Consider the following 24,410-nt stretch of genomic DNA (forward strand, 5'->3'; position numbering starts at 1 on the left):
TAAATCAAATTTTTGAAAAATTAATGCCCTAATTAATGGTTAAAAAAATATTACAATGAATATTAATCATGATTTATGAATCTTTATTATTAAGTTATTTTTATTTATTTAAAGTTAATAAATTATATCATTTATAAAAATATAGTGAGTATTGTTTGATAAAAATATAATTTATATATTTTTATTAATTATAATAATTATATAATTATTTATTTCTGTTATCATATTTATATAATGTTATAATAAATATTTTTAAATCACTAAATTATATATATTATTGACAAAAATTTGAACAATAACGCACGTGTGAAGATATGACAGGCACGCACGACAATACCGTTAATAACGATGTACTAGCATTATCATACATAACCAAATCGGGAATGGAAACAGCTAGAATCTGAACAGGAGCAGGAAATGGAAGTAGCCCAAACAGAACAACTTCGAGGGGCTAAAGTCTTAATGCCGTGCTCTCTGAGAATATTGAAAATTGAAAATTCTTAACGGATCACTCTAAGAAAAATATATGTAATGTTTCTAGACATAACCAAGAAACGGACAGAACAGAAATTTATAACGAGAAATTGAATTGAATGCAGAGAGAGAAATCAACCTCCTCCTCTGGCCTACCCGATCCCTTCATTTCTATGCTTTTTCGTTTTCGCTTTCCAATCTCGTGGTGCAAATGCCCACACCGCCACAAGTTTGATAGAGACTTTTACAGCGAGAAATTCGATTCTCTTTTTATAGAGAGAAACTCCAGATTTTTAATTCCCAATCTTTTGTACACAAGCCATTAACTCATGCCTTCATTTTCCCTCTTTTGGAACTGATCCCCAAATCTTAATTTCCTCATCTCTCTCTCATTCTATAGATTCTTCTATTTCACTGTAAGTTGTCTGCCCATTTTTTGCGTTTCTTTGTTAATTTGCTGAGATTTTTTTTTTTTTTTTATCCCTGATGGATTGATTTTCTTTTACCTGTTGTCAGGAGAATTCTGACTTGTATTCCTTGGGAAAATGGGATTGGTTTCTGGGATCTTTCTGGGGATGATCTTTGGGATAGCGGTTATGGCGGGATGGAAGCACATGATGAGGTACCGAAGCACCAAGCGAGTTTCCAAGGTGCGTTATTGTTGTGATGCTTTTTAATTCGTTTTTTCTTGGCTGAATTTAAGTTTATTGTTTCCCTTTTTTGTTTTGTCAAATGAGTCAGAGTTTGGAACTTGTCTCAAGAGTTAGTAGACTGCTCTTATCATGTTGCTTGTGAAATGCCTTGAATACTAATGCCTTCATTCAGCATTATATTATATCTAGGCTGAATTCAAGTTTATTTGTGCTCCTTTTTTGTTTTATTAAATGAGTCAGAGCTTTTGAACTGTTCTCAAGAGTTTTTAGACTGCTTTTGCGACGTTGCTTGTAAACTGCATTGAATTTGATTAGTAAAATGCCTTCATTCAGCATCATAATTTGAACATTTCTTTCTCATAGCTGGGTTTGAATAGTTGGGACTATTATAGAGATTTTGGTGAATCGTTCTCTTTTTTTTTTTTTTTTTTTTTTTTAATGTTCAATTGTTCAGTATATCCAGGAGTGCAATACAAACTTGAATAATTGTTGGTTCAAAGTGTTCACAAGTTGCATAGTTAAGTCTTTTAATAATGTGTTATGAGAGATGGTTAGCTAATTGGCTAGCTCAACTTCTGCTTAAGAATTCAGTATTAGGGGTTTAGGATTTTCCTTTCTATAATGTCTATGTTTTTAACCTGATATCCACTGTTTTCTCATCTCTTCAAGTCACAAGATCACCAACTTAATTATACAATATCTTGAAGCTGTAGTTTAAACTTGCCCTATATGGGTTCTTACTTCCACATAATCATGTAATATAATGATTCTACAATCTACATTAGAAGGGATTGTACACAAGTTGATGAAGAGGTATTTTAGCGGGATTGCTATCTTTGTGTTAAGGGTTTTTGTCTATAAACAGAAAATATTGCCAAAAATTGTAAGTTGTTTTATCTGTAAAGCATGCAAATTTGAGAAGCATATTTAATCATTAAGTGAAGAGTTTAAAATGAAGAGTTTAAGGTAGTGAAATCTGTAATCATTAGATCAGCAAGATAATCACTGCTTACCAACTCATGTCCATCATCATGATTGTTTCATGTTCATTTGTGGTTTTGCAGCCCAATTCCATGAAATTGCCTTTTTTACATATGAACTATTGAAATTTGTTTCAAAATTTTGAACACCTATTATTTACTGTATCAATTTTGTTCTGCAGGCAGTTGATATAAAACTCCTTGGGTCCCTAAACAGGGATGATTTGAAGAAAATATGTGGCGATAATTTTCCTGAATGGATATCATTTCCTGTCTTTGAGCAGGTCTGCCTATAATTTTTTATAATGTTTTAGTTGTTAAGCAGGAATACAGAGAAATCCTTAGCTTTCCTATGGTATGTTGTTTTTCAGTTTCCTGGGCTAAAGTCAAATTTGGGTTGCTTAAACGTGATGTATAGTATTGTATATGATAAACAACAGGGTGTGATAAACTTAAAATATAAAATATGGAGTTTTCCCCCCTATCCTTTTCCTCTTTTGACAGTAAAAGTTATGGCATGGTTGGTTGTCTGACTTCTAAGTTTCTTAATATACGCCTCTTCATTGAGATTTAGAGTCAAATATGAGCAACCATTTTTATTTTATCTAACGTCCATCAGCCCCTTGAATTTGCTTTACCACATTGTCCTTGGCAATTGAATATAAGTTTGAACATTATGTTGTATTATTTTTGAATGCTTGTAATTGTTTTGATGAATTCTAAAGATGTTATGTTCTATATATGAAAAGTGACTAATTATGTGATTAGATGTCGCTTGCTACTAAGTTTTCTTTATCATATTCATGATCTAACTTATCATGTTATGCTTTGTTGCATTTTGCAGGTGAAATGGCTGAACAAACAGCTGAGCAAATTATGGCCATTCATTGCAGATGTAAGCCTTTCGCTTTTCTTGTCACTCATTTTTGCATACAATTAGATGTGACTAGGCTAAATTTTGTGAGATATCCTTCTTGCTGGTAGGATTGTTTGTTTTTGTCCAACACAAAGGTGGATATTGTTCATATTCATGCAAAAATTTGGTCATTGTTAAATTCCATATGTCCATCTGTCTCTTGAAATAGAGCTTATTGGCTATGGAAGATAATGACAGGAGGTTAAATGGAGTTTTTTTTTTTCCTTCTTTTTTGGGGAGAGGACTGTAGGTTAAAATTTCAAAATACTTTAATGGGTCTATAAAGCAAGTTCTGCTTCCTAAATATTAAGTCGATATTGTTGGATGTGTTTGTATGCAGGCAGCTACAATGGTGGTTAAAGAATCTGTTGAACCACTATTGGAAGACTATCGACCACCAGGGATTACATCATTAAAGTTCAACAAATTTTCTCTTGGAACTGTGCCACCCAAGATTGAAGGTACAAATCAATGGATTGTTCTTCGTTGCTGATATTTGTGTATATTGCTCCAAGTTGTCTTTATTGATGTGTTTTTATGTCTTTCAGATATCTGGTAATTACTTCAGCAATACTTTTCTTGATTTCAATAGCATTCAATTGTAATGTAATGCCATAGAAAGTAAGTAGGGGTTGCACCCATCCTCATACCCATGCATGCTCATGTTCAAACACTGCGAAAGTGAATGTATGTATAGGAATATTGTTATTTATTAGGCACATTTGTGATGTTGCCATTGAATTGCACTTCACTTATAAACACACAATCACACACACACACACACACACACACACACACACACACACACATATATATATATTTGTGCTTAATTACTTAGTTAATGCAGGTATCCGAGTTCAGAGTCTCAAGAAGGGTCAAATCACTATGGATATTGATTTCCGATGGGGCGGTGATCCAAGCATCATTTTAGGTGTTGAAGCTGCACTTGTTGCTTCTATACCCATTCAGGTTTGCACATAAATGACTGATAATAACCAAAACTATGTTGATTTCTCCTAATTCTCTTGTATCTTTCATGAGAATATTTATCTCAATGTTTCCATGGTGCAATGTAATACAGTTGAAAGACCTTGAAGTTTATACTGTTATTCGGGTTATCTTCCAACTTGCTGAGGAGATACCATGTATTTCTGCTGTTGTTGTTGCTCTACTTTCTGAGGTACATCTTGAAAAGTTTCATGGTGCTTTTATATCCTATATGTATCTCTCTGGTCTGTCATTATCTCACTGTGACTTAAGCTGATCAATAAGGGATCCCTCCCATCTTATGGTACTCTCCAATGCCAGCCCATTGGGATTTGAACCTTAGACATCTTATTTGGATATCCAAGTTCAAATTGTTAGGGTGTCCCTTTGAAATGTTATCTATTGATGAATAATGTGTTTATGCAATATGTTTGTAGTGATATTGCTAGCCATTGGAGTAAAAGTTTAGTACACCATGAATTGGATGAGACATTAGTTAAATGATTGTAGATACTGTTACCAGTTACAAATGTTTTGGAAATGACCAATTCTTAATACATCAATCAGCCGAAGCCTAAAATTGATTATGTTCTGAAAGCTGTTGGTGGAAGCTTAACAGCCATTCCCGGACTATCAGATATGATTGATGTGAGTTCTCTTTTTGGAATCTGAGCAGTACCTTTTCACTTAATGTTTCCTTATTGATTTGGTTTTCTTATCATTGTGCTGTTTACCACAAATTTGGTAGGATACCGTGCATTCAATTGTCACAGATATGCTTCAATGGCCTCACAGGATTGTTGTTCCAATTGGTGGTATACCTGTTGATACAAGGTAATAATGAGCCTTATGATTTTTTGCTCAGTTTCAAAAATTATTGCGTTATTATATCACATTACATTGCCGACCCCAAATTTTTGGGATAAAGGCTTAGTTTGAGTTGAGTTGGGTTGTATTATATCACATTACACTACTGTCCAAAATCTTCATTACATTGTCCACTTTTATTCCATTTGTAGTGTTCACTGCATAATTCAGTGCATTCATACTTCATACTAAAAGGTTCTTGTAGTTCTAACTGGATGTTTTAAGTAGAAGAATATTGCAGCTAACTTGATACATTGGATTGTTACATATAAAAGAGTTTTACGCTATCACGTTCATGCTACCACTTGGATGTCTCATTCTATTACATAAATGTTAATTTTTTCTCCCGTTTTTGGGTGAATGGGGGGTTGGGGGATGTTATGCAGTGAATTAGAGCTTAAACCACAAGGAAAGCTTACAGTGATGGTAGTGAAAGCAAAAGATTTGAAGAACATGGAAATGATTGGAAAATCCGATCCCTATGTGGTTTTATATATTCGGCCAGTATTCAAGGTTAAATCAAATGTTGTTGAGAACAACCTCAATCCTGTTTGGAATCAAACATTCGAGCTGATTGCTGAAGACAAGGAGACTCAGTCGCTTATTCTTGAGGTTTTTAAATTGCTTTATACTCTCTCATCTCTTTCTGCTCATGCTATGCTATTTTTCCTTCAGAATGTGATGCTTGTGTACATCCTTATGGAATATCTATATCTTTATTTTGTTGACATGATGACAACACTCCACTTTGAGGATCAGTTTGTTTCATGGAAAGGGATATTGTTTATGATTTTATATAGTTTATGTTTCAGGAAACAGAATGGTAGATTTATTATTCGTTATGCAAATAATGTGTTGAAATTCTTCCAACAGGTCTTTGATAAGGATATTGGGCAAGACAAGAGATTGGGAACAACAAAAGTGCCTTTAATTGAGCTGGAAGCAGAAACTTGGAAAGAACTGGAGTTAAGACTGCTGCCATCTCTTGACATGTTGAAAATCAAGGATAAGAAGGATAGAGGAACTCTTACAATTAAGGTAGACAATAAAACAATCATATTTTGTTGTCTTTATGCTTAAGATACTGTGCTTCAACTATTACTGTTGTCTTTCTCCCCCCTTGCATATTGGGGTTACATATTTGGGTTGACTTGCAGATCTTGTACCATGAATTTAACAAGGAGGAGCAATTGGCTGCTCTAGAAGAAGAGAAAAGGATCCTAGAAGAAAGAAAGAAGCTAAAAGAAGCAGGAGCTATAGGGAGCACAATGGATGCACTTGATGGAGCTGCATCGCTGGTGGGTACTGGTATTGGTGCTGGAGTCGGGCTTGTGGGAACTGGCGTTGGTGCTGGAGTCGGGCTTGTGGGAACTGGCGTTGGAGCTGTGGGCAGTGGCCTTGGAGCTGTTGGCAGTGGCCTAAGCAAAGCAGGGAAGTTCATGGGCAGGACATTCACTGGGCAATCCAGCAAGAGAAGTGGCTCCACAACTCCAGTGAACAGTGTGCAAGAAAATGGTGGGGCGAAGCCTCGGTAGCGCACTAGCAGAATTATATGTGAATTACACTTTGGTTTGCATTACTATGACCTTAGGTTGAGAGGAGTTATTTTGCGCTCTGTTACATAGTGTTTTTTCCAGTATTTTCTCTGTTAATTTGGCACAGAATGTCTTTCTCCATTCTAGTTTCAACTGCATTTTCCTTGTCCAATTCATGTTCTACCATACGTTGAATTGATAGCAGATGTTTAAGTGAACGTGTACAAGCAAACATGATTCTCTCATTCTCATTTTTCCGGTGAAAGCCTGTCAATTTCCTTTTTTATTTATTTGTTTATTTCGTATGATCTGAACATAATATAATTATTTAATAAAAATAACATATTCTTATAATAGATCATCGAAGGGTGTCTGGGAAATACCAAAGGGTCCGGGTCAGCTCTTCCAACAAGGGTGGGTCAAAAGACTCGCTGTATTTAACATTACTGATAAAACTGACATTGAAAAAATAATTTTTTTAAATGTGTTAATGGGAGAATATTAAAATATAATTTAAAATTAAATTTAATAAATTTTAATTATAAAAATATTAAAATAATAAAATAATAAAATAATTTTTTAAATTATTTTTTTAAATAATATTTTTTTATTTAGAAAAATAATTTTGAGTCTCTAATCGTAATATAGACACGTAATAAGAGAGAGAGGGAGAGATGGCTGGAGGGACTCGCATGATCTCAGTCCCCCCTGTTCTATTCTCTGGCTCGCTTCCCTCGCAACGGTAAAAAAGGCTATTTGTTGAAAGGCAGCAGCACTGAGGACACACCTTGTTTACTTGACCAAGTCACCTACAATATTTATTTACAGTCTAGGACGGTACTTTTTTTTTTTTTTACATTTTTTAATAAAGTAAAATGTATTTATTTAATATTAAATTATAATTTTTATTCATCGATTATGAAACAGAATCTCTACTCGCTCATCCAAACAGTTCTTTCACTTCTTATACTCATGGACCCAACTAACGTGGTTGAAAAGTATGCGAGCGTAGCCTCAGCCATAGGATCATACATCCACATGATCCCTTGTGTCTCGAACGCCTAATAGATAGCGCGTGTTGGTACCTCCCAGTTTCAAATTCAATGTAGTTACCACTAGATCACGACTAAATCCGAATGTTAGATTAAGATAATGACCATCGAAATCGTGCAGTGCAGTAGGGGAAAAAGTCGAACCAACTGGTTACACTAGCATTGATATCTAACGACGTCGTCGTCTTCAAACCAGCGCTTTCCTCCTCCGTTATCCCCCGAGAAAAGAAAACCGAAACAACCGTAGCTGAAGAAACAACCATCACAGTCCACACTATGTTCTACTTCCTGTCTCCTTCTACCTTCTAATGCTATTTCTGTTTTAGTTAATGAATACCCCATGGCTCCTTCCATTTCACTTCTATTTACTACTATGCCATCTCGCCAACTGCCATCCCTCCTCGCCTCGCCTCCACTGAACAACACCGACCGCCGCCGCCACCAACACCACCACCACCACCACGACGTGAAGCTCCTCCCTCCAGTCATCGCCGGGGCCCTGACTTTTACTATTTTGTCTTTCATTATCCTCATTTTCTTTTTTTACCGCAAACTATGGCGCAACCGTACAGCTCCATCAGACCTTAAATCTCCTAATCACTGCCACCACCACCAGCAATGTCGCCGCTTCTCCTATTCGTTCCTCCGGAGAGCCACGGCTTCTTTCTCTCCCTCCAACCGGCTTGGTCATGGCGGATTTGGCTTGGTTTACAAAGCCATTCTCCCTTTAACAAACGAGCCATAAGCAGTCAAGCTCATGGACCTCAATTGCTCACTCCAAGGTAAGCGCGAGTTCCACAACGAGCTCTCTCTCGCCTCATCTCTACAATCCCCTTACATTGTCTCTCTCCTGGGATTCTCCTCGGACCGGCGCAGAAGGAAACTCACTTTGGTGTACGAGCTTATGGAGAACCGGAGCCTTCAGGAAGCTCTGCTAGATCGGAAATGTGAAGAACTTATGAATTGGAGAAAAAGATTTGATGTACTATCTGACGTTGCTAAAGGACTTGAATATCTGCACCATTTCTGTGATCCTCCTGTGATCCACGGTGATATTAAACCCAGTAACATATCGCTTGACGCAAATTTTAATGCTAAGATTGGTGATTTCGTACTTGCGAGATTGAAGACTGAGGAGAATGTTGTGGAGAAGGAGACTTATGTAGTTGCAGAGGATAATGGATCGATTTTGTAGGAAACGGAAAGTGTGGTAACTGGAGACGAGGATAGTCATACGGCTATAGGCGTTGATCGATCACCGGAGAGTTTTGCTGCTAGGGGTTTAGATTCAGATGCTTCACCGGAGATGGGAGTGGATAAAGGAACTGTTTCGGAGGCAGGGTTTGATAAGCTTTGTGTTTATGGTGGGAATGATTTGGTTAGTGGAGGGAAAAAGTGTGGCTCGAGAAGGGATTGGTGGTGGAAACAGGACAACGGAGGAGGGTCAGATTCAGAGAAGTGAAGGATTATGGGGTGGAGTGGATTGGGAGTGATATTAAGAAGGAGAGAACCAAAAGTGAATGCATTGCCTCTCCTAGCTCATTTGAAAACAATCCAAGCTTGACGATTGAGGCAAAGAAGAAGCACAAGAGAAGATTGGAATGGTGGGCATCTTTAGATGAGCAAAGAATGCAAAAGAAGGAGAAGAATAGAAGGCCCAGAGAGTGGTGGAAGGAAGAGTTCTGTGAGGAGCTTACAAAGAAGAATAAGAAGAAGAAAAGAGGACATAATTCAAGTAATGGCGAAGACTTATGGTGGCAGAAGGATGATGATGTGATAGTACAAGAGAGAAGGAAGAAGAGCAAGAGTAGCAGAGGCAGCATTAATTGGTGGTTGGACGGGTACAGTAGCGAATCGAGAAATGGGGGAAGAAATAGCCACGATTTGGCAAGTGGATAGATACCGAAGAGTGGTGGTGTCAGTAGCACGCCTAGTATGAGAGGAACTGTTTGTTATATTGCTCCAGAGTATGGAGGTGGTGGCTTATTATCAGAGAAGTGTGATGTGTATAGTTTCGGTGTTCTGCTTCTTGTCGTGGTTTCTGGTCGGAGACCTCTGCAAGTAACTGCCTCACCAATGTCTGAATTCGAGCGGGCTAATCTGATTTCTTGGGCTAGGCAACTCGCATACAATGGGAAACTTTTGGAGCTTGTTGATCCTTCAGTACATTCATTGGATAATGATCAGGCATTGCTTTGCATCACAATTGCACTACTCTGTTTGCAGAGATCTCCAACCAAGCGGCCTACCATGAAAGAAATTGTGGGGTTGCTTTCTGGTGAGACAGAACCACCTAACTTGCCATTTGAATTTTCACCATCGCCGCCGTCCAATTTTCCATTCAAGTCCCGGAAGAAGGCCCGGTGAGTTTATGCATCATTTCATGAGTTGTATACTGCTGTAGTTGTTTTAGGCCATTTCTAATTATCATGTTTGTGGAAATTGTTTCCAAAATGAAAATTAACATAGATGTCCTTTTATGCGTCGTAGGCCTTACTCTTTTTTTTATTGGGCCTACAAATACTGCTTTCAGGGTTTGACTTGTTGAGTGTTGTGATTTATGCTGAGTGACACTTGACTTTTGGTCCCCAAGTTGTTGAATTTTAGGAATGCCAGGATAAATGGTTGATGTAAATATGTACATTTTGAGATAGCTTTTATGTTCCATATTGTGATCCCACCATAAAGCTCTGAATCAAATAGATTTCCCGAAGTGCTGAAGTGCCCTTGATGCTGAAGTGAGCAGTTTGCTTTTTGCGACTTTTGGACCTGTAGGGACCCTGAAGATAGTAGTCATATTCATTCTTTTTGTCTGCTGACTTCAAAAGTGGGCTCGTTTTTGAGCCGAGTAACATGAAATTCAGTCTTGAGAAACCAATCTTGGCCCAGTCCTATCTTTTCGCCTGTAAATGTGCCGGCATGTGCACACTCTCACATAAACAGGCCTATACGCAACTTTAGAAACACAAAATGGAAGTGGATAAATAGAGGAGGAAAAATGTTGAATTTTCAATCCAGTTACTTGCTGGTGTCAACTCAAGTCTTCAGTTGCATGGAGGATTCAAAATTCAACAAGGAATTGAACCTAGAAATCAAATTAATCAAAAGTGACATTAATTAAGGTTAATGCTATGTGTACTTGTTATTCTAAGATGCTTCAAATCATCTTAATTCATTAAAGAAGCAAATTCAATGGCACTGCTAGTGGTCCATCTCTGAACAATTTTCTTCTCAGCAAATTCATTAGCATAGAAAGGCTAGGATCTTTTACTGTTGGCCTTGCATTATATTCTACCCCATTATGTCATCGGAATCATCTGTCGCAGATATCCACTGAACTAACCGCATCATCTTTAAAAAAAATCATAATACTGTTGCAATTTATTACCTTCTGAGAACTATGATATTTCATTTTGTCTCCAAGTTCAGCACATATGCAGCTGAAATTATAACATATTTTAAAGCTTTTTTAAATTATATGGCTTCCACATATTAGTAAAAATGTAGAAAAAAGAAACAAGAATTAAGTCGCATTGTGCTTACCTCAGTTACACTGAAGATGATGAAGAAAAAAAAAAAAAAAAAATCAAAATAACACTTGTTCTCCCATTTCAGACATATAAAGAAGTTTAGAGAATTCCATTATCTGATAAAATTTGAATCACTTTAATTTAAATTTATTCTCATCTTTGGAGTATATTGCAATATATAAATTGTGTACTATGATGCCATGGAATTTAATGTTATGAATCTGATGCTTCTTTCAGTTAAATAAATGTGATTCTACACTTAATTAATAGCAATAGCGAGGAGCATAATTTCTGTTCATCACTTTAAACTACCTTTTCTCAATGAAATGGGATGTTAATGTCATTTTATTGATTGAGAATTACTATTACATTTGTAATGTTCACTAGCTCACATGATAGCAGTTCAGAATTTTGATGATGATTCGTTAAAGCTGTTGCACAATCACCAGTATGCTTTAACTGTTTCATTAAAGTTGGCTTGTGATGCTCGTAACTAATTCCCTGTATGCGAGCTATTTCTCAAGAGCAAACCAAAACGTTTTGACTCTGTGAACAGTTCTCTGATTTAATTTGCCCCTTTTTATTTTTGGCCTTAGACGAGGCTATATCTTACATGCTTAAACTGGCCTTCTTTTTCTTTGGCACATGAATTACTTCTCTGGAGTTCCTCAAGCTTGATGAATGTGAGATGATTGTTTTAGTGAGAATATCTTGGCAGCTAGCCCGGCCACTGGCTGGTTCTGGACTGAGGGCTTTAATGGCTGAATCGTTTTAAAAGAAAAAAAGCGGGTATGAGTCAGGTCAGTTGAAACCGTCTAATTTGTTTCAAGTGGGAGGGAGATGGTTTTGCTTCAATTCAATTTTGATTTAAAATTTTTCTGAATTCATTCCAGGCTCATTCCGGACATTCCACTGTAACATCATCCTTGCAAGTTCGGTAGAGATGAACTGATTGACATATAGGCATAGCTCAGTGTTTCCCACTTTCCCTTGACTCCTAGGCCCTTGCCCACTACCATCATCAAAAGCGTTCTGTTCATCCCTGTAAAGTTTGGAGCGTTTCAGAAAAACTCCGAAAGGTTCATGACACAACTAAGCCTCTATTCCAACCCAAAATAGGTCTGGACTGACCCAATGATCATATCTAGTTTTAAGTATTAAATTTATTTCCCTTTTTTTGTCTAAATAATAAAGAATATTAAAATCTTTTCAATTGATAATGACATTTTAAGTAAAAACTACATATCCTTTTATGCCTTTTTTTAGCAACCATAAATTACATTTTTTTAAAGAAATTATTAGATACACTTAAATTAATATTTTCTATATAAATACAAAATTCAATCGTTGAAAATATCTTTATATATGTAAACAGAAAAATTATTAAATTTTCATATCGAGTTGAAGATTTTTTTCTAGAATTCAAAATCTCTATACACTTTACATATTTATAAATAAAAAAATCAATAAAGTTATCCTTGTCCATTTCTAGCAACAAAGATCCCTTTATTATTGAAACACATCAAAAATAGCAGATGGATCATAAGGATAAGTAATGAGCGGTCTCTCTGATCTGCTAATGAAAGTAGTCTTATTTACCCTACAACTCACTCTCCTTTGGTTATTTTATACCCCGAGGATACTCTCTGGAGAAATATCAAAATGATGCATGCAGCTGCAGCACATGTTTTCAACTGTTACAAACTGGACGCCTAGCATTGGCATATTGCGAATTCGTAAGTTGCGAATTCATAAATTGTTTTATATTAGTTATCAACCCAACTCTCCTTCGAGCATCCACAATCTCGATCCTATGGAACCCAACCTCATCGAATTGAGCGTCCACTTTCACCCCGTGATTCAACAACATCTGCACAAACTGTTGTTGCCTATCTACCAAAGGGTCCATCCCAAAACCAAGGACTAAACATGGAGGTAAATATTTTATCTTTTCCTGGTGTGGCCCTTCCAACATTGGATTACAGTATCGATGATCGCGATCCGTCCCTTTTGGCAATGCTAGTTCCCATGCCAGGTCTAGCACAGGCAATGGTATTAATTGATCCGTCGCAAACTTTAATTCTGAGCCTGTCCTCTGTTTCCCACCAAACATTGGCTGATTCATTATTAACCCAACAATATTTATTGGATCCAAATCCATATCCACTGCACGTAAACCAAGGTTATACACGATATTCCCTCCGTTACCAGACCCAGAAAGGAAACACCTCGACAAGTCTGCATAATCTTTAATCCATTGATCTCCATCGGGATCTAAAACCTGTTGTTTCAACCAACGAAGTGAGTCCTCCGCATCTTCGTATTGGCCGGGTAGCCGGCTTTCAGGGGCGAGCCTATAAAGGACAAGGATGATGAATGCAGGAATTGAGCCTGCAGTCCATTGACGTTCAAGGTGAAGGGCAGCGTTGTCAGCTGTGAACTGAACCCAAGAACAGCCGTGGAAGTAAAATAAAACGGGTAGGCGTTTCATAGCGGAAGTGCATTTGATGGGAAGGTAGAGGCGAACCTTGGTATTTTTTTCAGTGTTGATAATCGCGTCTTTGGATAGAATGGGTTCGCCGGAGGAAGGATCAGCGTTGGTTTTAGCAGCCGGGAAGTTGAGCAGGCGAGTAACGGTACCATCAGGATTGGGTCTAATGTTCATATGCTCGTATGGGTTGAATTTGGACATTGTTGGCGTGGAGACTATTGGAATTAGGTCGCAGGTGTTTGATGATTTTGTGTTAACTCTGAATGTCATTGCACAAGTTCTTATTTAGTTGAGTTTGTGCATGCAAAATTCTTTTGACCACTTCAAACGATTTGATAGGGTCTTATTTGGATATTATTCTCCTATAAATTTAGAAATTTGTATTTGCATAGGAGTGGTAGAAAAAATTTCCCAACAAAATAGTAATTTTGTCTAAATCATTATAGATATATTTTTTAATGCTCATATATATATATATATTAAAAAGTTTTCATTTACATTCAAGAAAGATATTTATCGAAATTTAGTTCAATATAAACATATGGGACGTATGATATTCATATATTTATAAGTTAATTTCACCGTATATTTATATATTTTAAATTTATAATACATCAAATCTTAGAAAAAAATTACATTCAATTAATTTATCATGTATTCAAACACTTTCATGTAAAATAAATTAAGGAATATAAATAAAGATACTCCTCATAGATATAGTAGACTCGTAGCAATAGTCAAAATTTATACTTTTTTTTTTTGGTATTTAATAGCAATCAATTAATACTTAATTTGGGGTTTTAGTTTCTTGTATTTCTAATTTATTAAATCCTTAATTATGCAATCAATAATGCCAATACTCAAATTTAATTCAAAATATACACAATTATATATTTCTAATTAATTTTTATATGAAATATAAATAAGATAGATTGTTTCATTCCTTTGACAAGAAATTAAATATTATGTTATTTAGGTTTTGATTGTTTTGCAGTGATTTATGTATGAAAAATATTTTTTAAATTTTTTTAAAAAAAGTTATATAAATATTTTTTATTATTTAATTATAATATTAAATTAATTATATATATTTATATCATATATGTATAAATATTTTTATATTTTAATAAAATTATTAAAATTTAAAAAATAAAAAATTATTTTCCCTTTTAAAAAGAAAATGTTTTTTTTTTTGAGAAATTAGGATTATATTTAGTGAATTTTATTTTTTTTTTCTCTTATAACAGAGTTATGTACCTGGATAATTGTTATGCAAATTAATTAGATGACTAGATGCTCAATTTAATTAATGATTTTAAATATAAAAAATATTAAAATGTCACATAACCTTTGAACTCTTAAACCTCGTTTCACTTTGGATTAAAAATTAAATAATAATTTGTTTAATTGGTTATGTGGTATTTTTGGCAAAAGAAAAAGATTGTGGTATTTTATTAATATCAAACTTTTTCAAAACAAATATATAATTTTTATTTATAAATAATTATATGCAATTTACAACAAAATTTATATCACTATTCTAAAATATTATAATAAAATTATTTTCTCATACTATTTATAACTGCATCTTCACAAAAATAAAATGAACAAAATACATACCCTATTTTATTAAAAAAAAAAAAAGAGAAAACAATTTATTATTAATGGACAATTAGTTTCTGCATACATGTCTAAGAACGTTCCTTTTAGCTGAAATTTTAACTAGTACCTGTAGAATTCGGTGTTGCATGTTGTTATTTTGAATGGTTTATAAATTTTTACTTGGTATTGTTATAAATTGATATAGTTGTCCTAAAAGAATTACCTTCACATGCAGTTCCCACATATGGAACCTGAGCAATCAATAAGACAAAAACTGCAGGTCACTGAAGAGCTGCATTCACAGGCACATCTAGGATTATTAAAACCCTTTGCAAATCAATTTCTTTTGATGTGCAATTGATAAAATTTGTGGTCTTTCAGGCTCCATCCAATGGCATTTTTTAAAATTGCTTGCACAGGAGTTGTGGTAAATAACAAAACAAGAAGGAAATTCCTTGCTGTTTTTTGAGTCCAAAGTGGTGAGGCCACTGAATACTTTGTTGGACTCTGAAAACCAAGGGCGTAGTGTTTGTATGAAATTACTGTTAAGTGATTACAAATTAAATCTCTTTGAGATCACTTGGCCAATGTAGCATGCACCATGATCTTTTTGTCAGTCATCCTATTGTAGAGTTTGCTGAACAGTATCTGTCAGTGAAAGTTCCTCAGTTTAGAACTATAAGCAAGATTAGGGGAACAAGTTCTGTAGTATCTAGAGCTCATTCTCTTACTGATCAAATGTCTGTCTCTTAATATAGAAGATCAGGGGTTTAAATTCTGACAATTCTATTCTCTTTAAAAATTTCTGAAGTACCCTTAAAAAATATCCGACAGGCTACAAAGAGGAAAATTAGGAAGAACAGATGAAATGCCCGATTATATAACTCAGACCAGCGCTAAGTCTCTTCAAAGGGGAGGAAGATGCTTGTATATGGACAGTGAACAAGAAAAAACAAAAAATCAAACATTCAGTTTTGTTCTAGTTGTTAGTTGCAGTGAATTTCATTATAATCAATGGTTGTAATAAATTCGTTATATATAGATAGATTTCACACCATAATTTTTCTACAAGTAAAGGAGGCAATGAGGACCTCGTTGACCAGACTTTTCTGCATAGTTACGAGGTTGCTGGTTTTTGGCAGGTCGCAGTAGGGGTATCTGGTTGGATTGGGCACTGTTCTTATGCTTCTTCTTGCCATCTTCTGCTTCCTTTTAATAATATCATTTTGCCTATAATAAGAATGTCGGCATTACAGACAGAAGGAATAGTTTATTGATTATCAGAGAGAGAGCATTGATAATATTTGGTATGATAAAGCCATGCATGGTGCCCTATCAACAAGACAAAGTATCACCAAGTTTATTTCTTTTGTTAGAAGATGTATTAGGGCTTTGCCAACTTGGATGGAACACATAATAATAATAATAATAATAATAATAATAATAATAATAATAATAATAACTTCTGTATCAGGTGAAAATATATAAATATATATCAAGATAGAGAATTAGAAGGGAACAAAAATAAAAATAAACAAAGGAAGAGTGATTTGAGGAATCGATGCCACAATTATATATATATATATATATATATATATATATATATATGAAGGAATTATTCTCGGCAATTAACCGTAGCTTTTGTTTTGTACCTTTAATATAAAACTCATTATAAACACTAATCGCATACATGATTTATACTTGTAAAATGAGTTTTTAAGGGATTATCAAGTTGTATGGATAGAGATTAGAGTGGTCAATGAGAAACTTTGTGGAAATCGCTAAGCATCCAATCTTTGTTGTTTCTTTCGTTCTTTAGCTTCTGAGTTATAAATTGATGAGAACATGCACGAAGGTTAACTAATATCTTCCTTAACAATTTTATTTTATATATATATATATATTGACATCAAGCATGTCACATCATATTATACAACAATACCAATTAGAATTTTAATTACGCCTGAAAATATATATTTTTATAATTATTATATATATGAATGTACTAAGAGTGTTGATTAGAAACAACAATGTTATTTAACAAGATTAAAAATAAAAAAAATAAAAGAAAAAAAAACCCATCAAAGCACATAAATTGAAAATGAGACGGGGAAGTTCTAACCTCTTGAGGATGATAGCTGCAGGTGGCGCGTGCAAAATTGAACTCAGCATTAATTCCACATAATTAAAAAATGGTTTGCACAGTGTTTTTGGTTTGCAGATTCGTTTAAGACGACAAATGTCCAATCCATTGGCCCACTGCAGCAGCTGCTGCTGCATATCGAAAAAGAAACTTCCAAATGCAAATGTCTTAATGATATTGTTAGTATATATTTTAACATAATTAAGCATCGTATTCGTGTTTAAAGAAATGCCTACCCTCCCCCCCTAAACACAATCTAGCTTGTCATATATATTATATATAAATTGGCATATTTTCTGAGTCAAGTGGAGCGGCCTTTCAACTTTCAATTGGTAGAGGCCGAGAGGTACATACTAATACAAGCATTCTAGATTTGTGTTTTAGGCAACCAAAAGTATCCATGCTAAATAAATAGACCACGAGAATATGCAAAATGCATGATTGATATAGAGAGTCATATCAATATATATGCAAATTGCTATGATTGAAACCTCATGCATGGAAGTACAAATTGCTTTTTTATGTGGTCTCCGTCGTTTAGGGGTGAGCATTCGGTTTGAACAGAACTGAACCGAATTAAATTATAAAAACCGAATTATATATTTTAGAAATCGAATCAAATTGAAATTGATAAAAAATCGAATCGAATTGAATTGCTCTATTTCGGTTCGGTTCAAACCGATCGGTTTTGATTTTTGATTGATTTTTTTAATTTAGTCTTAATTTTCAAGTTATTTGGTCTAATTTTGATTTTGGTTTGAACTTAATAAACATTAATCAATGAAATTAAATAATTTATATATATAATTAAATATAATTCATAAATTCCTCATAAAAATAAATCAATTCAAAAATTGATTCGATTTGATTTGGTTCGATTTGAATATATAAAATTACAATTCGGTTCGATTCGGTTTAACCGATTTTTTTTCTCTTCAAAATTGAACCGAATCAAAATAACCGAAATTTTTATAATATAAAACCGAACCAAATCAATTAAAAATTAAAATTGAACTGATTGAACTGAATTGATTCAATTCGATTCGATTTTTCGATTTGAAACGAAATCTGCTCACTCCTTCTGTCGTTTGCCAGCTTTTCACTTTTGGTGTTTTTTGATGCGACAAAAAATATATCTTCTTCGTTCCATGGCATCATTTTTTATTTTATTTCTTAAATCAATCTAATTAATTAATTAATAGTTGGTAGGCTTTATGAGTTTTAAAGTCAAAATTTTTCTTTTTGTTGAAAACATATAAGTGTGGAATTTTATATCGAAAAAAGATGAAATGAGTGAGAGACATATAAGTGAGAAAGATACATAAATTTATTGGCTTAAAGATTTGAGTTGAATGCAATATTAAGTTTATGAGTGTCTTCTTTCGTAAGGCCCATCAAAAAGAATTTCCCTAAACACTTTAAGCTCCTCAAATATCTAACGTATTTTATCATCCTTGACTATTTGCTACTACAATCAAATATGAATTAAAATTATATATTAACTGTTTATACTAATTTAACTAATAATCTGTTCAATTAATTATGTGATAAATAAACATTAATAATTTGTAAATAGTTACACAAATTACTTTCTCTTTAATCATTATTTATTTATTTATTTATATATCTCACACCAATGGTGCTTTTGTCATCTTCTATAAGCCGCAAGAAATATCAAAGTAGTACAACGTACAGTTAATGGGTCAAATTAAATGATAAAATTTAATTTATTCTTGGTTCATTAAAATTTATTGTTTACGTTGATGATAAGTATATCTTTTAATATAGATAAAATTTTAAATTTTAATTATTTTTTTCTTTTTTAATTGAAAAACAATTGATAATATTATTAAAAATTAGTAGAATCATGAGTCATTAAACTAATAGTCTAATGATTAGAGTACATAAGATTAAAGGTTGAAATCTTGACGTAACTCCATTCATCTGAAAAATTCAAAGTGTGCATATTTTTAATTTTGTTTAGTTAGATTTTTTTTTTTATCTAAATACGGTACATTATAAATATAAAATATAAAATATATGATTGAGTCTATCTATTAAATGCATAGATGTCATACATTTATATTTTGAGTCTGTAAGTAAAAATTTCTCTAATTTAAAGAATAAATACGTGTAATTTTTTTTATTCAGTTAATAACTTTTTAGGATTTTGTTTCCTAATAAAGATAAATCTCATGTATATACAGAATACATACATTTAGGAAAGTTTATTTTGATTTAAGAAAATTTATTAATTTTGTATCCAATAGGATTTTCATTTCCTAATAAAGATAATTGCATAGAAAATATATTTAGAAAGTAAATTTTGATTTAAGAAATTGTAGTAATTCTTCTATCTAATAGGAATTTTTTTCCTTATAAGGAAAATAGAAACATATTTAAAAGTGTATATATATTATGAAAAGTGCTAAATGTAGATAATGTTAACAATTTTTTACTATAAATATATTTTTGATAATAACGAAAATTATTTAAATATTTCATGTTATATGGTTCTCACTTATAACTTTATTATAGGTTGATTGAATAAATTCGCTTTGACCTTGTAATGTTGCTCATATATTATTTAAAGTTTATTTTATTTAGAAAATTTTAATTTTTTTTCCCATTAATATATAATAGGATTTTTTTTGTTTTTGGTTAGTTCATTGATTCCATTTTTAATTTTGTTTAGGAAATAGATTAGTGTAGAGAATATATATTAGGAAGGTTTATTTTTATTTAAGTAATTTTATTAATTTCCATATCTAATAGGATTTTGTTTCCTAATAAAGATAATTCTCATTTAGGTAGATATTTGAAATGAAGTGGGCAATCTCTCAAAGAGAAAAAAATATATATATATTTTTATAGGAGCCTGTTTTGATTTAACTCCAAAATCAAAATTAGAATTAAAATAAAAAATAAAGTAAAAATTAAGAAAATAATAATGGAATGAATTTTTTTTTTCAAATTGTTTAATTCAATAAAGAATAAGAATTTGATCCTTTGGTGTTTGTTCCCATTTAAGTATTAAAATTAATATTAAAATATGAAATTTAATTAAATTATATATCATTCATAATTGATAAAAATTAATATTTAGAAATTTATTTATCATTATTTTCTAAAATATCTTCAAAAGTAAAATAATAATATTTTTTATTAAACTATTCGACTACCAAACAATTGATTAAGACTACAATATCTTTTGTCAAGTTGTTTGATTGCCAAATTATTAATTTAACTATTAAAGGGGAGGATAAGGCGAAATTATAAATAATATAATTACGAATTACCAATATAAAAAAGGGAATTCTAGGTAAAAAAAAAAAAAAACTTAAACATAAGAATTATAATGTCATGATTTTTAATAATTCTAAGAATCAAATATAACAACAATAATTTACCCAATTGCAAGAAAAATAAAATTTAAGAAATAAATTATCGATATTTCTTTTTATATTTAAAGAGTAGAGAGAAAATTAATTTATAAAATAAATATAAGTACTCACAGAAATATATAAAAATTTTCAGAAAATAAAAAAAATAAATATACATGATTATAGAATTATCCACTTTATTTTAAAATTTGTAAAGAGAACAAAAACTAAATTATCAATTTGTTATTTTTTAAAATCAATATTAGGGAGACAAATATCAAATTTTAATTAGGAGGTAAATTTGAGTTGTAATATTTCTTTTAGTATAAAAATGTTTTTTTTTTTTTACTGCCTTCTAATTTACAGATACGCATATTGAATACATTTAGAAAAGTTTAATTTGATTTAAGAAAATTTATTAATTTTTAAATCCAATAGGATTTTTATTTCCTAATAAAGATAATTTTGCTATATATCTACATACGTAGATACGCATGGAAAATGCTATATAGCTTATATATTTTTAATGTAATATTCCTCATATATTATTTGGAGTTTATTTTAATTAGAAAAATTATTGTCATTAATGATAGGATTTTGATTTCTTAATTAGTATAGATTTTTAGGATATAAATAGGAGTATAAGGATATGAGTAAGAAAGACAAAGCATGAGACTAGCCAGCATAAGTGAAGAATGACGCAACAGTAGTTAAAACAATTAGATTCCAATATTTTCCTTCACCAAAAAGCGGCCTTGGCTTTTCTTTCCTCTCCCCTCTAAACTTCTTATCAAACTCTCGTCGCTTCCCTCCTTTTTTTCCTCTCGTCAAACCGCAAAATTTATTACGCAAAATGTCGATTGATCTCTGCACTTCAAACATGGCATTGCATCCCCAGCCAAAAATTCAACAACAAGAACCTGTTGTTTTCGACGCCTCTATCCTTCAACACCAAACCAACGTACCCTCTCAGTTCATTTGGCCTGAGCACGAGAAGCCCACCCTTGATTCCCCGGAGCTTGTAATTCCTCCTATTGACTTGGGAAGCTTTCTGTCGGGAGACCCTAACGCTGCCTCGAAAGCTTCTCAGCTCATTAATGAGGCATGCAAGAAACATGGGTTCTTTCTAGTTGTCAATCATGGAGTTGATTCGGGGCTTATAGAAAAAGCTCATGGATATATGGACAATTTCTTTGGCTTGCCACTAGCGGAGAAGCAAAGAGCTCAGAGAAAGATTGGAGAACACTGTGGATATGCTAGTAGCTTTACTGGCAGGTTCTCCTCTAAACTTCCATGGAAAGAAACACTGTCTTTTCGATATTCTGATGAAGATCAGTTCTCCAACATTGTCCAAGAATATATTTTGAACGTGATGGGAGAAGAGTTCAAACAGTTTGGGTAAGAACAGAGTACCATTTTATTACAAACTAACAGTACTGTACTCAAATTTCATTTTTTTTTTTATCACAAGGTTTTTCTCCCTCCATTTTTAATAGGAAGGTTTACCAAGAATACTGTGAAGCAATGAACACTCTAGCCCTTCAGATTATGGAGCTTTTAGGATTCAGTCTAGGAGCTGGCCGAGAATACTTCAAAGAATTCTTTGAGGGAAATGATTCCATAATGAGATTAAATCACTATCCTCCTTGCCAACAACCTGATTTAACTCTCGGAACCGGGCCTCACTGTGACCCCACATCCTTAACAATCCTTCATCAGGATGATGTTGATGGCCTTCAAGTGTTTGTTGATGATAAATGGCATTTCGTTCGTCCCAATCCACAAGCTTTTGTTGTCAATATCGGAGACACATTCATGGTAAGATCACCACTATACTTTCTGCACCAATTACGTCATAACAAAGGTAATGATATATCCAGAATTAGAACACATGACCCAACCTGTGATTCTCTTGAGGTGTGATAATTTAGCAATACTAGTCACTCTCCTAATATGATTATGAGAGATAATTCATCTATATCGAATGGAGTGTGCCTAATAATTTCTTTTTTTCTTATACACTTTTAGTTTATTTGGCTACGCTCAATCCTTATTAGCCTTGAAATTTTTTTCTTTTCTTTCTTTTTTTTTTTTCCATACGTACACTTTAATATGGGTTAAGTTAAACCCATATGGTAACCCTAGTTGCAATCGTTACTAAGCTTGTGGTGTTTCAGGCTCTATCAAATGGCATTTTCAAGAGTTGCTTGCACAGAGCAGTGGTAAACAGTAAAACAGTAAGGAGATCCCTTGCTTTCTTTCTCTGTCCAAACATGGAAAAGGTGGTGAAGCCACCAAATGCCTTGATCGACTCCAACAATACAAGGATATACCCAGACTTCACATGGTCAGAACTGCTAGAATTCACTCAGAAACATTACAGATCCGACATGAATACCCTAGATGTCTTCAGTAGCTGGCTGCGCAACGGAAGAACAGCTGAAACTGAGGGTATTGTGAAATGATCTTTGCGAGGTCTGTGAAAGTGACGTTCAGGGATTTGCATTTGCTACAGATGGTGGGTCTATAGGAAAAAGGCAACACAAACACCAAAAAATAGGCCAGCTGATCTGTGATTAGGTGTTATAGTATTGTGTAAGTGTTGGAGCGAATAATATAAATAAAAGAAGCAAATGCGCAAATAGTAAGAATAAAGAGGTCAATGGGCTCCAACTTCTTTCCATTTTATTTTATTTTAATATTCAGAAATTAAATAAAAAGATATTTTATTTTAATATCCTGTCTTCCGTTCTTCTTCCTTGCTCTCTATGTTTTTGAGAAACAATCCCTTTAACCCCAAAAATCTAAGCATATGAATTTTGATCACTTATATATGTTTTAGTGTGTGATTTTAATTCTAACACTCAATTCTTGCATCATAGCATGTGGAATAAATGAATTATTATCTTTACAGAACACCAGTATATATTTAGAATAAATCGATACACGTATCAAGTTCAATTAATAAAATAAAATATATGGGTATACAAAAATTAGAGCATCGAAATACTATGTGAAATACGATGTTTTTCCTAATTATTTTAATAAAATAATTTTTTTCTTATAAAAAAAAATTATATAGTCTCTGTTTATTTTCTAGATTTTCGCAGAGATACCTACTAACACTGTATAGATGCAAAAGAAAAAAAGCTAAAATAAAACTATCCTTATGTAATTTTCTATGGCAAGTAAGTTGCAAAAAGAAGAGCTGTAAATCATCCACCCTAATAATATGTTAATGAGTATAAAATGGTGGTCAGGTTTCTGCCTAATTTATAAATATTAGTATGTTTGAAAGCTTTTATCTTTTACTGAACTCATTAATCGTTTGAAAGCGACCTTGGTTGTACTGGGACAGACATGTTCTGTGCCCTAGACCTAACCTTATTTGTACAAGCAAATACTACGTCAAACTCCAATGTTACTGGACTTTTTTACAGAATAGCTATAGCGATAGAAATGGCTCTTGCCCTTGCATGTGCATTATTATTATTTGTGTCGATATTTTGTATATCTTTATGCGTAAAGCCACTTTTGTTTTTGGATTCTTGAAACTTTTGGGAGCATCCAATTTCCATGGACAAGAATTGAACCAAGTTCTTTTCTTTTTCCCCCATGTCATAACTGATCATGTACATATATCTAGCTTCATTATATGATCAAACTAAATCACATTTCTATAAAATAATTTAAAAGATTCTTTTTGACATGGCTGTGGAGGATCATTGACCACATCGCATCAGGATCATGCAGGCTCTTTTTGAAGATAAAAAAAAAAAAAAAATTGTTTTAATGTA

General features: G+C 33.0%; 3 protein-coding genes and 1 pseudogene across 4 annotated transcripts; 3 read left to right on the plus strand and 1 right to left on the minus strand.

Annotated features, from left to right (window-relative positions):
- Positions 1 to 492: 492 nt before the first annotated feature.
- On the plus strand, positions 493 to 6,657 carry LOC110645595 (calcium-dependent lipid-binding protein). Of its 2 annotated transcripts, none has more exons than XM_021798804.2 (12): positions 493 to 890; positions 991 to 1,124; positions 2,290 to 2,391; positions 2,952 to 3,002; positions 3,364 to 3,484; positions 3,862 to 3,992; positions 4,105 to 4,203; positions 4,578 to 4,658; positions 4,759 to 4,844; positions 5,264 to 5,489; positions 5,751 to 5,915; positions 6,035 to 6,657. In XM_021798804.2, exons 2-12 carry the CDS (start codon positions 1,020 to 1,022, stop codon positions 6,410 to 6,412), a joined length of 1,545 nt encoding a protein of 514 aa, XP_021654496.2. In that variant the 5' UTR covers positions 493 to 890; positions 991 to 1,019; the 3' UTR covers positions 6,413 to 6,657. The 2 variants fall into 2 exon arrangements, with proteins under 2 accessions (XP_021654496.2, XP_021654497.2); XM_021798805.2 differs by having other exon boundaries at positions 494 to 890; positions 3,871 to 3,992.
- Positions 6,658 to 7,431: 774 nt separating this feature from the next.
- On the plus strand, positions 7,432 to 10,304 carry LOC110645592 (receptor-like serine/threonine-protein kinase At2g45590; annotated as a pseudogene).
- Positions 10,305 to 12,515: 2,211 nt separating this feature from the next.
- On the minus strand, positions 12,516 to 13,866 carry LOC110645588 (probable carboxylesterase 9). Its single transcript, XM_021798796.2, has one exon. The coding sequence runs from the start codon at positions 13,753 to 13,755 to the stop codon at positions 12,685 to 12,687; it is 1,071 nt and encodes a 356-aa protein (XP_021654488.2). The 5' UTR covers positions 13,756 to 13,866; the 3' UTR covers positions 12,516 to 12,684.
- A 7,484-nt stretch (positions 13,867 to 21,350) lies between these two features.
- Positions 21,351 to 23,272, plus strand: LOC110645584 (gibberellin 20 oxidase 2-like). Its single transcript, XM_021798793.2, has 3 exons — positions 21,351 to 22,011; positions 22,110 to 22,431; positions 22,791 to 23,272. Exons 1-3 carry the CDS (start codon positions 21,467 to 21,469, stop codon positions 23,076 to 23,078), a joined length of 1,155 nt encoding a protein of 384 aa, XP_021654485.1. The 5' UTR covers positions 21,351 to 21,466; the 3' UTR covers positions 23,079 to 23,272.
- The last annotated feature ends 1,138 nt before the right edge of the window (positions 23,273 to 24,410 follow it).

This window comes from Hevea brasiliensis, chromosome 9 (assembly GCF_030052815.1).
Source record: "Hevea brasiliensis isolate MT/VB/25A 57/8 chromosome 9, ASM3005281v1, whole genome shotgun sequence".
NCBI lineage: Eukaryota > Viridiplantae > Streptophyta > Magnoliopsida > Malpighiales > Euphorbiaceae > Hevea > Hevea brasiliensis.